The 15822-nt window shown below is 43.4% G+C and overlaps 2 protein-coding genes across 3 annotated transcripts; both read left to right on the top strand.

Annotated features, from left to right (window-relative positions):
- Nucleotides 1-321: 321 nt before the first annotated feature.
- On the top strand, nt 322-1673 carry LOC112877929 (universal stress protein YxiE-like). Its single transcript, XM_025942306.1, has 4 exons — nt 322-805; nt 928-1037; nt 1137-1255; nt 1344-1673. Exons 1-4 carry the CDS (start codon nt 622-624, stop codon nt 1450-1452), a joined length of 522 nt encoding a protein of 173 aa, XP_025798091.1. The 5' UTR covers nt 322-621; the 3' UTR covers nt 1453-1673.
- A 4927-nt stretch (nt 1674-6600) lies between these two features.
- On the top strand, nt 6601-15815 carry LOC112876308 (soluble starch synthase 2-1, chloroplastic/amyloplastic-like). 2 transcript variants are annotated; one of them, XM_025940390.1, is made up of 9 exons: nt 6601-6960; nt 7283-7507; nt 8178-8685; nt 10718-10782; nt 11681-11758; nt 11849-11959; nt 12087-12131; nt 12436-12609; nt 14396-15815. In XM_025940390.1, exons 1-9 carry the CDS (start codon nt 6784-6786, stop codon nt 15350-15352), a joined length of 2340 nt encoding a protein of 779 aa, XP_025796175.1. In that variant the 5' UTR covers nt 6601-6783; the 3' UTR covers nt 15353-15815. The 2 variants fall into 2 exon arrangements, with proteins under 2 accessions (XP_025796175.1, XP_025796174.1); XM_025940389.1 differs by having other exon boundaries at nt 8106-8685.
- Nucleotides 15816-15822: the final 7 nt, after the last annotated feature.

The raw sequence follows: 15822 nt of genomic DNA, 5'->3' as shown, positions 1-15822 counted from the left end.
ATTGAATTTACCTTGGCCGCAACATCGACTGGAATTCTGGAAACAGGCACATTTCGTTTGATTGATGAATCATGAAAGTTCATAACTAGCTGAAAGGATCACCTAAGCGTCTTGATCATGCCATGCTTTGTGCCTAACATTAGGCGTGGCAGGACATCAAACAGTTACCATACTTTTCTTCAGCATGCCTAAACTTAGGCGCGGCAGTACACCAAACACATGCCTAAGCATGGCTGCTTAGGCACGCCGCACCTGTGGCGGTTGCCTAACCTTAGACGGTGGCGGCTTAGGCAACTCTCCAAAAAGGCCCATACTGTGTGCATTGATTAGATATTTTACAATTTAAACAGCTGATTCAAGCTTGCCTAGGTGCTCGACCACTTCGGCCCTGCATGGCAGCCACGCGCGCACATGGCCCGCTCCGTTCTCATCCTGACACCCTGCCTGCCACGCACGGCTCCGTCCATCGCGCCAGCCAGCCCAGGCCAGGCGCCCACCGCTCGCACAGGTATATATCACCATGGCGACGGCGACGCCGCTCGGCAAGCTCACGAGCCAGCCGAGCAAAAGCCATCGGGGTGAAAGAGAGAGACAGAGAGGAGGAGCAGGACAGCAGGAGCGATGAAGGTGCTGATGGCGGTGGACGACAGCGACTTCAGCTGGCACGCGCTGGCCTGGGTGCTCGACCACCTCTTCTTCCCGTCCCCGGCCGCCGACCAGCCGGCGGCGGCGGAGCATCGTCCCGAGCTGGTGCTCGTCCACGCCCTGGAGCCGCTCCGGCACGTCATGTACCCCGTCGGGCCAGGTGCTGCCCGCCGCTCTCTAGAACTAGAATAGTCGCTTGCTGGCCAGCCACCGGCACGTGCACGTGCACGTCCGACGTCGTACGTGTAAGCCTTCCTTCCTTACTTGCCACCGCGCGCGCAGGGTCGGCGGTGTACGGCGCGCCGTCGATGATGGAATCGGTGCGGGCGGCGCAGGCGGAGAACGCTCGCAGCCTGCTCGACAGGGCCAACCGGATCTGCCACCAGCGAGGGGTAGAGTAAACTTTTTTTCTTTCTTCTTTATCGTATCAGTACAAGTGCAAAGCGTTGGCGGCCGTGGCTGCATTCTCGGCGTCGTCGTCTGCCCTGCAGGTGAGCGCGGAGGCGGTGGTGGTGGAAGGGGAGCCAAGGGAGGCGCTGTGCCGCGCCGCCGCCGACATGGGCGCCGGCCTGCTCGTCGTCGGCAGCCGCGGCCTCGGCGCCATCAAGAGGTAAACTAACGTGGGCCCGTGGTCAGCAACACGCGGTCCGGATGGTGCGTGCGCGGCTGCTTATTGATCGATCTGTCTCTGCACGCAGGGCGTTCCTGGGGAGCGTGAGCGACTACTGCGCGCACCACGTGAGCTGCCCGATCATGGTCGTCAAGCCACCTCGCGACGACGACAGCGCCCGCCGGACGGCGAGCTGATCGCCGGCCGGAGCAAAGAAAATCTTGATCGCCCACCAGACGACGACGCCCTGTGTTGCTCTTCTTTCATGTCGACGGATGCAGAGATTCTCCATGCTTAGGGTGTCAAGTGTGAACGATGCCGCGCACACCTTGATCCTTGATATGTTGGGAACCATCTTTGGTTCGACGATGTAAAAAATCATGCGCTTGGGTAAGAAATAAATCTGTGTAAATAGTAATTACCACCGCCTTTTTTTTCACCTGTGAACATCAATCAGTAAGCTGCGTAAGGAGTTTGTTTTTAGGACCACTGACAGAGTTGTTCATTTTGCACCCATTATATTGGCACATACTGTATGCTCCAAGGAACGCAGATTGGGCTGTATTTTGTCCCGGACAGAGCGCGGTCTTCCCGGTTCACACGGCTAAACTAGCTTCACTCGAAAACGAGATCCTTGTGCTTCCTGCTCCATCAGGTCTAGGTCCGCATGAACATACTCGCGTCTCAAATTCGTACTGCGATTGCTGAAATCCGAACTAACAGAGGAGTAGAAAAAAATGCAGAAGCATCGAAGATAAAAGGCATATTAGCAGCAGTGTAGTTAGAGAGCCGCATGCAAACGGCCACGTTTTTATTAGAGAAAAGGGATTCCTCCACTCGTTTCATTCCATCAGGAGCAAACGACTCAGAGTCGTTACGGCAGTCATTAGAGCAGCTTATTCGAAGCGGGCCCGCTTAAAGGTTTAACATGTTCAGCTCAGGGAAAAGGCTGTAAAGAAACGAAGGATTCAGCATCCTCCTCCGCGCCAGAAGTTGATAAACTTCCCGCTCCCGACGCCTCCCAGTTTAGAACCCTCGGAGCAGCCACCGACGTAGACACGCTCTAGGTAATTCTCGCAGGTTGCCTTGCTCGGTCCTCCAGCTGCTTCACTAGATCCTCCATAGAACATGCATCCTTGCACGGAATCATCCATCGTCGCATCATCATTATCGCCTTGAGGACGACCATCTTCACGTCCGACCACACCAAGCCCTGAAAATATATATCATTTCTTATATTCCACAAGCTCCAAAGAATGGCAGAGATACAAATGTTAAGAATAGCATGTTTTTCCTACTAATCCACCATCTTGCCACAGATTCAAAGTTAGAACCAATATGTGTAAGTAAAATTTCAAAGCAAACTTCTCAGACTCTAGTCGCCACACATCATTCGAAGAATAGGTGGGAAATTGATTCCTGTTCAGCACAGAATATGCAAGTGGAGTCATCCAACTTTTTTCTTTTGCCCAGATTATCCCTGGTAAGGAGTTTGTTATGGCTGAGAAGCCAGAAAAACACCTGGACTCTCGTGGGAATACATATCCTCTAAAGGACTGGCGAGTAGACAGGCACAATACCCTTAAAATTGATCACTGCATACAAGGACTGCACAGAGTATAAGCCCGAGGTTAGCGTTATAGAGTCAGCAATAGCACAAACTTCATTACCATCCCGTGCCTCTACGATAATTTTACCTTTTTCATTCATAATGGCATAAAGAGGCCAAAACTGAATTGCTACACTAGAATTACCAAACCACCTATTCTCCCAAAATCTAATAGACCTCTCGTCATTCCCAATTTTCTAGGAATACCCCATTTTTGCTGCTTTACTAGCCCACATAACCCCCCTTCCAAAAGGGTGATATGTTAATTTTAGGGCAGCAGAAGAAGTTGGAGTCATTCAACTTATATTTGTGGTTGACCAGGTTCTTCCAAATAGGCTCATGTCCCATGTGGTACCTAGCTATCCAGAAAGCCAACAGACAAAGATTCAGGTTTTGTAGGTCAGGGGTACCTAGACCCTGAACCTCTTTTTTTTTGCCATCATTGGCCAGTTAGCTAAGTGATACTTTTTCTTTCCCTCATGGTCATTCCAAAAGAAGTGAGCCATCTGGGAATTGATAGTTTCAGTGGCCCATTTAGGGAACTTAATAACTGACATAAGGTAGATTGGAATACTAGCCAGACAAGCCTTAAGTAAGGTGAGTTTACCCCCATAGGAGAGTAGCCTCCCTTTCCAGCCAGCAACTCTTTTTATGATCTTATCCACCACATGTTGAATATCTTCTCTTTTCAACTTTGCATAGTGCAAAGGGACTCCTAAGTATTTAAAAGGAAAATTCCGCACCTTGCAGCAGAAGAGCCTAGTAAAGGTGTTGGAATCCTCATCTGGCATCCCCAAGGTCATCATGTCACTTTATTTGTAATTGATCTTCATACCAGATAGATTCTCAAAATAAGCCAGGATCCATTTGAAAAATTTCTAGCTTTGTCCATATTTCTTTCCAAAAAAAGTAGGGTATCATCCACATACTGCAGACTGATAATTCCCCTGATCTGAGAAGATATTGGGTAGCAGGCCAGTAATCAAGTCATGACTAGCAGCTTTCATAAGCATTCTGGATCGGCTACTAAATTGAAGAGAGCGTGTGTGGGGGGGGGGGGGGGGAAGGGTCACCTTGCCTCAGCCCTTTACCAGTCTTGAAAAAGTGGCTGTCTTGATCATTGATGCGAATGCAAAGTGAACCAGTCTTAACCACCCCATTAATCCAGCTGATCCATTTAGGCCCAAAACCTCTGGATATCAGCATCTCTTCTAGAAACTCCCAGCTCACTCTATCATATGCTTTCTCGTAGTCCAGCTTGAGGATAATGCCACTTTCCTTCTTCCTTATAATCTCATGAATCAGTTAATGAGCTGCTACCACACTCTCAAGAATAAACCTCCCTTTAATGAAGGCGGTGGTCTGGTTAGAGGCAATCAATCTATCACAAATATTAATGAGTCTATTGTTCAGAGCTTTAGAGAAGGTCCTAAAGCTACAATTTAAAAGGCTGATTGGCCTGAACTTTTTAAAGTTCCTAGCATCAGGTTCTTTTGGGATCAGAATGACAGTGACATAATTCAGCCTTGCCATTTTCAGATTCTCATCTTCGAAACCTTTAAATATCTTCAGCAGGTCATATTTTATGCACCCCCAGAACTTCTGATAGAAGAGGGAGTGGAGGCCATCAGGGCCAGATGCACCATCGGCATAGGACTCAAAGATAGCTTCTTTGACTTCTTCTTCATTAAAAAGGGCCTTCATCATATTATTCTCCTCCAAGGAAAATTTCTCATTTTCTTCCCAGAAGTCCTCTCTTAGAGAGATATTCAATCTTATCTGATACCTAAAGAGTTTTTTTTTAAAGTCTACTGCCAGATGTAGCATACTATCGGTATCCTCTACCACACCATTAGGTCCCTCAAGGGAGTTAATGATTTTTTTCTTTTCATTTGATTTGCCACTACCTGGAAATAAGCAGTGTTCTTGTCTCCCTCCTTAATATCTCTCTCCCTAGGGCGTTGCTTAGCTTTGATTTCTTCTAGCCTCCACAACACCTCTAGCTTCCTCAAGGAATCTTTCATCTCTTGACTTTCAGTTTCAGATAACTCTCCTTTCTCATACTTTTCATCTAAGTAATCATACTTGTTGATCAAGTAGATTTTTTCCTTTTTAATTTCAGCATTGATATTAATAGCCCAGCCTTTAAGTTTTTTTTCTAACTAGTCTGGTTTTGAACTGCCAGGCATCCAAGGGATCAAGGAGTGAGTAGGGAGTATTCCATGCTTTGAGAACCACATCCTCAATACCCTCCCTCTCTAGCCACATTTGTTTCTTCTTTTTGAAATGAATCCGATAGGCAACATTTTTTCTTAAAAAGATACAAACCCGTATAGTAGATCTACAAAGTCGAATCAGAGGACGGCCACAAAAGTGTTATTTTGCACCTATACCCGACCGTAATGTGACCTAAGTTAAGAGTATATTACACAATAAAAGAATACCCACACACAAAAGCAAGAAACTAATGTAACATGAAAGTTCGCCTTGGAGAGAATGTCGTTTCAACATGTACCGAATTTTCCAATTATCTTTTATTACTTTTGTTTAAAATGTCAATAACCTAGTAATTAGAAATAAACTCAAAACAGAAAAGCTAGAGATTCGTGTTCCTAGACATGGACCTGCAACTCAACCTTTTTATAGATTGAATCCCGAAATAGGTACTCTAAATTTCTATAAAGCTTGCATGAGGCCTCGAAAAAGTTTAAGGCTCTGTTTGGAATGGAGTATTTCCACAGGAAGTACACGAAACAAAAATAGAAAAATATTTTGAAGCATAGCCTTTCGATCATATGATTCTTCAATTCATTTCTTATGGAATACTGTGGCAGACTTATGATTTCAAAGGAAAATAAACATCCAATATGAGCTCTGGGCTTCTCTTCCTTCGTGAAGCCGAGACAGACAACCGCTCCCGGGCGCTTAGACTGTCATTAACAATCCAGGAATAGGGGTGAAAGAGCTAACGTGGTACACAATCTAGTAACGTGACAGAATCTGCGATTGAATATTGGGATTCAAATTATATCCACCTCTGATGGGATTATTTTTAACATTTCATTTCCAAGATTCGAATAAATAATAATGCACAAATCGTGTCCTGCCTGAAAACTATGTAGTGGGATAGGAGTGTACAATCGCAAACAGGTCTAATTATGGTCACTCAAGGACGTGGAGAGAAATTAATAAAATGAGAGGAGGAGATTGTTTTCTTTTTTTTGACTAGAGAGAATAAAAAAGACCGAAGAAGACATTCTCTTCTCTTAAACAAGGGACCATCTCTACAGTCTAGAGTATGGAAGAAAGCTATCTTGTGCTCCGTTTTTTACCGTGTAATTAATAAAAACTCAAGTACCATTGTGTAAATAGGTAATCCGTTTTACACTAGGCAGCTATCTTTTGTACGTGCCCTACGGAATGAGAACAAAATAGCTCCGAATATTCTTTAACTGAAAAAATAACTAGAAAAGCAAAAATTAAAATTTTGCTTGTGTTCTGGAAAAAAAATACTCCAATTTGCGTGGCGAGGATTCAAAGCGAAAAAGGCCCGAAAAGGATGGACGCAAGCCACACGTTCGCTGTGGCCTCCACCTGGGCCTGCCGGCGCCTCCTCTCGCGGCCGCACGTTGCTGCACAGCTTGCACAAAGCGAAACGGAAGAAAAAGACCGCCCAGAAAAGGCAAATAAACGCAGCAGGAACTTGCAACGGCACGAGCTCGCTGGAGCCGAGGTCTCCTCCGGCCCGCTCCCAGAGAGAGAGAGAGAGAGAGAGAGAGAGAGAGAGAGAGACCACCTTCTCTTCCGCGTCCCCCTCCCACCACACGCGCGGACTTCCGAATCAGTAGAGCACCAGGCTGGTGACGAGCAGCCCAGCTCCACTGCTGGAGCGGAGCCCCCAACCTCGCTGCGAGCTCCAATGGCGAGTTCCACTTTCCTCGTCGCCCCCGCGCTGCTGCGCCCCCGCGGCGCCTCTCCACCCGCGGCCTGCGGCTGCTGCTGCTGCCGCAGTTGCTCCGCTCCGCGCGGGGGGCTCGTCCCGCGCCCGTCGGCTCGCGCCCCAAGCCGCCGCCTCAGCCCGCCATCCCCGCACCCGGTGAGCCTCTCTGTCCTGAGTGTCCTCTCCTTCTTCCCTTCTCCGAATCGACCCTCTTGTTCACCTGAAATGCGAGAGGGTCTAGTAATCTGGTCGCTAGAATCAGCGCGCGGGATCACACTCCTAACGGCGCCCACGCGCCGCGGCCCGGGTCACGCCTGTGTCAATCTGTTTCGCTGTGTCGGGGACTCGGGGCGCCTGGCGTGCTCACAATTTCACAAATCCGTGCTGATTTTTTTGGGTCGGTTGATTCGGTGCGTATGTCTCGTGTTCCGCTGCATGCTGCTGATCCGGTGGTTGCTTGTGCCCACTCTGTTTCTAGGTGAGGTTGTGCGTCAGTGCTGGTGCTGGGTGGCCCGTGGTGCTCAGGGGATCGAGCAACCGGGGGTTTGAGAAGGGTTTAAATGTTGCAGCGACGGATGCTGAAGCTTCTGGTCAAGTTGGTGATGACGACGAGGATATGGTCCGTGTCACCAATGAGGCACTTCGCGCCACCATCCGCAAAAGCAAAGAAGTCTTGGCGAGGCACAAGATTATACTGGAGCAGGTATGATTTACTGGAGCAAGTTTACTTGTACATTCCCATATTATTTGAAGTGTATTAATGCAGATTTTGTTGAGATGTGATTTACAGAAGAATGTTAGACATCCGAGTGGGATTCCTTCTGTCCTTGTAGCAACTGCTAGACCTTGCACTTTTCAATTAGAAACAGTGCTTTTGATTTTTTTTCTTCACAGATTACATTGCACCACTTGGGTTTGCGCATAGTCTAGACGTTTTGAGGAAGAATGTGATGGTATTGGGAATGGTGCTCCCTTTATCAATGAGGCTATGCCTTGCTTTTGCTACCTTCCATACGAGCATACGAGCAAATAAGTACTGCTGATGTATAGAGTTCGCCAAGGAAGGTGTCCTTTTGATATATTCTTACGGGAATCGAATAAGTTTTGTCACACTGCAATCAATTGTTTAGTGTCGTCGTAGTTTTTCTGCCATTTTTGCCCGTAATCAGTACCACCTGCTTCTTTTCAGAACTAGTGTTATGTTTTTTGATATGTTTGCTGGGACAATTTGCAATTATTTTAATTAACTATTTTGTTAGCTAGTTTCTTGCATTAAACCTTAATTCTCTGGAATGATGCAGTGTATGCTTATGTTGTATTGTTTATTGATCTATATGATGGTTTGGATGATGATATGTCGGCAACTTATTCAGATATCAGAAAAGAAGAAGCTCATCTCAGTTCTAGCGGAAAGTTCCATTCATAATGAACAAGAGCCACATAGTGGTCAGAGTGATAGTTCCTTTTCAAACCTGAATGCAGTATCAGAGGGTGAAGAGTTTGACTTTGGCCGTCAAACATACCTTGCTAAGCATGCACAACAATCTGAACTTGACACAACTTATGGAGAATCCATCTATGGTCAGAGTGAATACTATGAAAGTGTAGAAGACGAAGATACTGATTTTAATGGATCATTTGGCGAGGACAACTATGGGAATTATTATCAGTATGACAGTTTTCCTAGAGCTGCTCCCAGTGTATATCAACCAGAAGCTGCTAATGGTATGGATCATCATAATGCAGCACAAATAAGTCAAACAAGTGAAAAAGACCAGTCAGTTAATGAGGGAGCGAATGGCAATCCTGCTGCTTTGAGTGGCGTTGATGTTATGAATGTCATATTGGTAGCCGCAGAGTGTGCTCCTTGGTCAAAAACAGGCAAGAACGAAATGATATAACTATATTTCTTATTTTCTTGTAAGGGTATGGTTTAAACTTAGCATGGACCTTATTTGTCCATTCTGTATGCTGGTGCTGTCAGCCTACCAAATGCTGGAAAGAATAGGTGTCTGTGGTGGGTGGATTGGTGTTTGAGTGTGTGTTTGGGTGGTTAAGGGGTTCTGATTGTTTGCATGTATGATTTAATACACATATCATGACACGGGAAGGTAGTGGTAGCTAAGAAAAGGATGCATGCTCACAAGCTGAAAATATATAACATGGCAAGGAACCTTAGCTGCTCAATAGCTTCGCAAAGGCTTGCAATTAAGGAAAATACCAATATCAAGGAATATCCCATTGCACATGCATCAAAACGGCGCAAATGCCCCTTCCTTCTCTAACTTGGGTTAGGCTAGCTGGGGAGATGAATCCATCTATTATCTTCATGGACCTTGAAATCAGTATGAGGGTGAAAACCGTGATTTCACCGAATAGAGTCATTCTCCAAATTTTCACATGTTTGAGGTGTCATTAGGTAGTCTAGTGTGAAATTGTTGTTATCTCTCTAAATACGACAGAATCGGGTGCTATTAGGCTAACTTGCCAATTTTCATACCCAACTGTCATTTCGACTATGTAGTGGCTACTCTGGAATCCCTGTGCAACTGTGCTGCAATATTTGAGATCAATTTCAGTGGATCACAAAGAATATCTAAACGAATCAATTTCAGTGGATCACAAAGAATATCTAAACGAAATTATGCTACCTTTTGCCTGTTTCTGCTATTTTTCTCAGTAAATTTCCTTCATACTTGGCTTATTGTGCTAGATTGAAGAAAAGCATACATGCTACGGCTTACGCATTTGTCTTTCCGCAACCTAATAACACGTGATGCCTGTTGAGTTGTTTTTTCACACATATATTTGTTGCATGTTGAGTTATTGATCCACAACTTGAGGCATGTACAATAACAACTTCTCGGAGCTGACCCTACCGTATATGATTTTAAATATTTTTTAAATTTAGCACCCACTACCCATTTTGTATGCATCTTAGCACTACATGCAGCATGAATTACGAGACTCTGCAAGATACTTATGGTGAAAACCTAGTAAGTTTGATCGCTATGAGTTTAGAAAGGAATTTGCTACCTGCTCTAATTGTTTGGTATAAGCTGTTTTGAAACGTCTACAGTTCCAATTTCTAGTGCATGCCTTTTACCATTGTTTTTAAGGAACATATGCTGCTAAAACAGATAAAAATGTACATCATGAAAAGTATATTCCAATACAAATCTAATTGCGTTACTTTCATGTGGTCGACCTATAATAATTGTACACATATTAGATGTTTCAAAATTGTGCCACGTGGATCCCATCCAACCTATATTCGATTACACTCCCTAGTATTGCCTCCTTGAATTATGGTTTCATCCTTGGCCATATCTAGGTCATGTACTTCCCTGCTTGAGTGTTTAACTTTATGCATGCTTACTACTGCCATCGTTCAAAATCCAGGAGTGAATCACAACCTAAATTGTTTACATCTTTACCTTTTCATGATCAAATCTGGCATTTAGTGTGTCAAAGTGATTGAACTTTGCATGTTCCACTTCAAAATTTTGGCGATCTGTTTAGTTTTAGAAAGGTGTAATTGCTTGACAGAGGTTTGCATAACTTATGTTCTCACTTTTTTGGGGGTCAAGTACACTTGAACAGGCTGATCTTTTAATATTTATCTAGTTGATGTGCTTGGAACTAAAGGTTTTGCTGATGCTTTAATGTAAATATATACAGGTAAAGAACCATCTTTTTTGGCAAAAAAGGGTGTGGGTTTTAGTGACCTTCCCATATGAATTTGCTACTGATTTTAATGATGTATAGATAGGCAACCATTATCCACCAAATTACAGATATCCTGAGTTAGTCATTATTTTTTACCGTGCGCATTATATCTACCCCAGATACACTTATCATTTTAGTACCTTGCTCACTGAGGGCACAGTAACATTTTACTAATTTCCTGCAGGTGGGCTTGGGGATGTTGCGGGAGCTTTGCCCAAGGCTTTGGCTAGGAGAGGTCATCGTGTCATGGTGTGCTTTCTATTCGCTATCTTATCTCAATGTTTTTGGATAGAGATTTAAATAAGCTCTTAATAGTTGGAAGTGCTAAAGGTAAACATGGGAAATAAATGGTTGGCTGTAAATTTCACAAAATCACCAATTCACCCAGTTGGTGGCTGTAAATTCCTAAGGTTACATAGTTCAAATGAATAGAACTAACCATAGAGTTTTGAGATACCATGACATTTGTGGCCACTATAGAACCCTGAGCGAATGGGCAAATCTTGAGTACCCAGTGGTGATACTTATTTGCTCTATCTCCTACTTACATAAAGTGGGTCTCCACAAAAGACTTATTCTAGTAATATGTTCAGAAGAACTTATATGCTGTTGGTCTGAAATATATCAGCTAAATGCACAGCACAGGAGTCTCTACTAATTCTATTAACTTGTTGCTGCATTGCCCCTGTAAAAAGATCCCTTCGTTGTGTCCAACAGTAGAAATAAATGCTTTTGAAAAACCACTGCAATGCCAATAGGAATCATAGTTTCGTTGTGTCCAACAGTAGAAATAAATGCTTTTGAAAAACCACTGCAATGCCAATAGGAATCATAGTAAATTGTCACAAAAAAAGTAATGTAATGTAATGTAAAATCTTGGTTAGGGCCTGGTATGGAAATAACTCATGTAGTGAATTCCAAAGAAAACCTGTGCCCTTATTTTGAGGAATATCGAGCACTTTTCATTTGAAAATACGTGTGCTATAGCTTAAATTCAGAAATGCATGATACAACATTTCTTAGGTAGCATGGGATGATAGGTCTGTTTCTGAGTCTTTTGCGTGCAATATTAACTAAATTTTCAAAAGCCACATGGGGGGGAAGTACTTGAATATTTAATATGTTGTTGCTTCTTATGGTTTTGTAGGTAGTAGTTCCAAAATATGGTGACTATAAGGAACCACAAGAGATAGGAGAGCCAAGGAGGTATCAAGTCGCAGGGCAGGTATTTTCCTCTGTTATCATGTTATATTAGCTTACATATGGTCATATTGATTAGGGTTCCTCTTGAAAAAAAAATGATTTGTTTGGACAGGATATGGAGGTAAAGTATTACCATGCATACGTAGATGGTGTGGATTTTGTTTTCATCGACAATCCTATCTTCCACCACGTTGAGAGTGAAATTTATGGTGGAAACCGAACTGTAAGTATACCACCATTCATTTGCTGATACCTAAAGCTGAGATGAGATTTATACTATCTAGCAGTCAGTTTCTTGCCTTTTTGGGTTGTCTATTCTTAGCACTAAGCAGATTAACATCTATCTTCAGGACATCTTGAAACGAATGATTTTGTTGTGCAAAGCAGCTGTAGAGGTAATATCTCTTGGTTATTACATTTGTAGTTCAAAATTGACATCTAAGATGTCTAATTACACAGTTAACGATCTGCTTCAATTATTTAGTTTATCTTTTCACTAGTCCTTCAGATGCATCCAGATTTTTATGTCTAAAAAAGAATATACCTTACCTTTATGACTTTACCATTTTCCCTGTCTGAGTGCCCCTTTAATACAGATTTTTCCAGCTCAAATATTGCCTACATGGATGGCCTTTATTTAACCTTTTCATTTCTCTATCATTGTCTTCTGTGATATGCTTATAGCAAACATTATTTTAGGTTCAATGGTACGTTCCATGTGGTGGTTTTTGCTATGGTGATGGAAATCTTGTGTTCATTGCAAACGATTGGCATACTGCATTACTGCCTGTTTATCTGAAGGCATACTACCGCGACAATGGTTTTATGACATATGCCCGTTCTGTTCTTGTGATACACAACATAGCACATCAGGTAAAATTGTTTTTCGTTACTATTACTTTTTGTGTCCTATGTACTGGATTTTATCTGTAGCTGTTATCGGAAATATTGCTATTACTATATTTACTGTTAGTAATGCCTTTTTTACCTTTTTTTGTCCCCATTATTGGTGGATCTTGTTGGGTTTCTCTCTAGCCTTCCCCAACTTGTTTAGGACTAAAGGCTTTTTGTTGTAGTAGTTAATGGAAATTATATGCTCCATTCGAGGCAGTCATGCCAGTACCTGCTAGGAAATTTCGGCCCATGTGCCTGCATGCTATCTGCCATCTGCTATGGGCTTAACTGTGCACATGTAACTTCATCTATGCCTCTTAACTGTGCACATGCCCTTTTGACCGCCAAATGTTATCTTAAAAGAGTGCCCAGACAGAAGGAAGATATTTAAAAATTTTACATTTGCCCACATGACAACTATGATGCAAAGCACCCACTTTAGTCAGTTACATGAGCAGAAGTAGTAAAGATATCAAGAGAAAAGGAGTCCACAATCATATTTAAAAAAGAATCCAAGTTATGAACAAGTCTAAATAATTAAGTACCAGGAAAATTATTCTGAAGCAACAAACAACATAAATCTTGTAACAATGTCCCTATCTGCTGCAATTCCTTGTGATGATACCTCAAAACATTTGAGGCTGGCCTCTCTGATTAGAAAGTTTGTCTAGAAACCATCTTTGAACTGGGGCTTTGCTGAGAGGATTTAAAGTGTGGAAGCTTCTTTGATGTTGGTCTGGAACCCAGGGGGAGGCATTGAAGTGGTTGGAAGACAGCAGGTAAGAGGCAACCAATGAAGGTGCCAAGGCAGGTGAGTGGCTGGAGCCAGGAGAGTGGGGATACACCTTGCCTGTATGTGTGTGTAGTGAGGTGGAGAGAGGAGTGAGGAAAGGTGCCTGAATTATGAATTTTGTTACCTAGAGTAGGGTTTATATGTATTGGGCTGGATTCATATGTCAGGGTAATGCATAGGTGAATGGGTGATGGGCATGGGTGGGGGTGGAACATTCCCATGCTTACCTGTCAGGTGAGACTTTGTGGTCATGAATGCACCTGTGAGAATACAAACAAGAACATACGTGTAAATGGGCAAAACTTGATATCCCTAACTTCAAATTCTATACAATGAATCTAGTAAGGTACACAATTACATGCTGCACCTTTATCCTCAAGGGCACATGCCACGAGTGTTTGAGGTAAGTTAACATACTTCTTGCACTTTATATGAAATATTCAAGTGGACTTTATTTCTACATAGGTGAACCATATGACAATTAGAGCCTTCCGATGCTACTCATGAAAATCATGGTAGACATTAGTACGTACATGTGATTAGCATGGTCTCAGATAGGGATTCTAGGAAATAGGTAGTGCTTTGCATACTTGCAGTTTTGCACCAAGAAATAATGGGATATATATACTATAATGCCTGAACAAAATACAGTTACAACCCCAGCAAAACATGCATAACAAAACTTGTAGTTGTAGAGGTCCAGAAAAATAGTACTTCCAACAGGATTGCGAAAGTATTGAGTGGTTCATGTCGTCACTGTTCAGATACTTTTACAAACAGCTTCTATTTTGCTGTCCTCTATATTTACCATAATCCCATATTCAATTCTGGATCAAAGTTGTACATAGTAGTTGCTATACTCTATTACCTGTTTATGTTAGCACTGATGTTATTACCCTGTAAATATTTTTTCAATTGTAATAATTATCTCACTATGCTATCTGTTCAGTTAATTTCAATTTCTCATTCCAGGGTCGTGGCCCAATAGATGACTTCAGTTACCTGGATTTGCCAGGTCATTATATGGATCAGTTCAAACTCTATGACCCATTTGGAGGTGACCATCTGAACATTTTTGCAGCTGGTATTAAAGCTGCTGACCGTTTGCTTACTGTTAGCCATGGGTATGCATGGGAGCTCAAAACACCTGATGGCGGTTGGGGCCTTCATAGCATCATTGGTGAAAATGATTGGAAATTCCAGGGTATTGTAAATGGTGTTGATACAAACGATTGGAATCCCAGGCATGATGTCCACCTACAATCTGATGGGTACACCAACTATTCTCTAGAAACGGTTCAGACAGGTAAAGCACAATGTAAGGAAGCATTGCAGAAAGAGCTTGGCCTCCCAGTTCGAGGTGATGTTCCTGTCATTGCTTTCATAGGGCGGTTAGACCATCAGAAAGGTGTAGACCTGATAGCAGAAGCAATGCCATGGATTGCTGGCCAAGATGTACAGTTAATTATGCTGGGTACTGGAAGACAAGACCTTGAAGATACATTGAGGCGACTCGAGAGCCAGCATTATGACAGGGTTAGGGGCTGGGTCGGTTTTTCTGTCCGGTTGGCTCATCGTATGACTGCAGGGGCTGATATACTGTTAATGCCATCAAGGTTTGAGCCTTGTGGGCTGAACCAGCTATATGCCATGATGTATGGTACTGTCCCAGTGGTTCATGCGGTTGGAGGTCTCCGAGACACAGTCGAGCATTATAATCCCTATGAGGAGGTTGGAGTGGGTTGGACTTTTGAAAAGGCAGAGGCAAACAGAATGATTGATGCACTAGGGCACTGCCTGAACACGTACAGAAATTACAGGAGCAGTTGGGAAGGCATCCAAAGGAGAGGCATGATGCAAGATCTAAGCTGGGATAATGCTGCTAAACTTTATGAGGAAGTTCTTGTTGCTGCCAAGTATCAGTGGTGAAGTGATGACCGCTGAGCTGTCCAAGAAGCTGTTGATAGTTGAACCCATTCGCAGACCAGAAGGGCATTTTTCACTTTGCAGCCACTGAATGGTTCGATTCTATTGGTGCTTCTGGCAGCTGTCTGCATGCCTCATCCTGAATTTTGCATTGCATCAAAGGCAAATTCTGGGTGTACCTCCTGACGAACGCAGCGAAGGAGGCTTTTCCTGGAATGAGGCAAGTGGAGGAGAGAACAGGTTAAGTGGTGCGCACCATGCATTTTTAAGTGGCTTTCAGTTTTTTTCTGTCTACTGGGATGAGCTCAGTGAGATGCTTTCGTACAGGGGAGAAGCAGAGAGCAGAGAAAATATTGCTTCGTTTCTCAGATAGTTTGTTGTATTTCTAATTAGGGCGCTTTTGTTCAGTTCTTCGTTTTTTCGTGCATATCCTGTAGATGATTTAGTCCGCCCCCCCCCCCCCCCCCCCCCCC

The sequence above is a fragment of the Panicum hallii genome, chromosome 9 (genome assembly GCF_002211085.1).
Source record: "Panicum hallii strain FIL2 chromosome 9, PHallii_v3.1, whole genome shotgun sequence".
Classification (NCBI taxonomy): domain Eukaryota; kingdom Viridiplantae; phylum Streptophyta; class Magnoliopsida; order Poales; family Poaceae; genus Panicum; species Panicum hallii.
This window is presented reverse-complemented; position numbering and strand designations above follow the sequence as displayed.

What these genes read in the sequence shown, in the direction of transcription:
- LOC112876308 (XM_025940389.1), top strand. Translation starts at nt 6,784, where the DNA reads ATGGCGAGTTCCACTTTCCTCGTCGCCCCCGCGCTGCTGCGCCCCCGC. An exon ending in ACAAGATTATACTGGAGCAG is followed by an intron (nt 7,508 to 8,105) that starts GTATGATTTACT and finishes GGAATGATGCAG; the next exon opens with TGTATGCTTATGTTGTATTG. An exon ending in TGTGCAAAGCAGCTGTAGAG is followed by an intron (nt 12,132 to 12,435) that starts GTAATATCTCTT and finishes ACATTATTTTAG; the next exon opens with GTTCAATGGTACGTTCCATG.
- LOC112877929 (XM_025942306.1), top strand. Translation starts at nt 622, where the DNA reads ATGAAGGTGCTGATGGCGGTGGACGACAGCGACTTCAGCTGGCACGCG. An exon ending in CATGTACCCCGTCGGGCCAG is followed by an intron (nt 806 to 927) that starts GTGCTGCCCGCC and finishes CCGCGCGCGCAG; the next exon opens with GGTCGGCGGTGTACGGCGCG. An exon ending in GGATCTGCCACCAGCGAGGG is followed by an intron (nt 1,038 to 1,136) that starts GTAGAGTAAACT and finishes TCTGCCCTGCAG; the next exon opens with GTGAGCGCGGAGGCGGTGGT.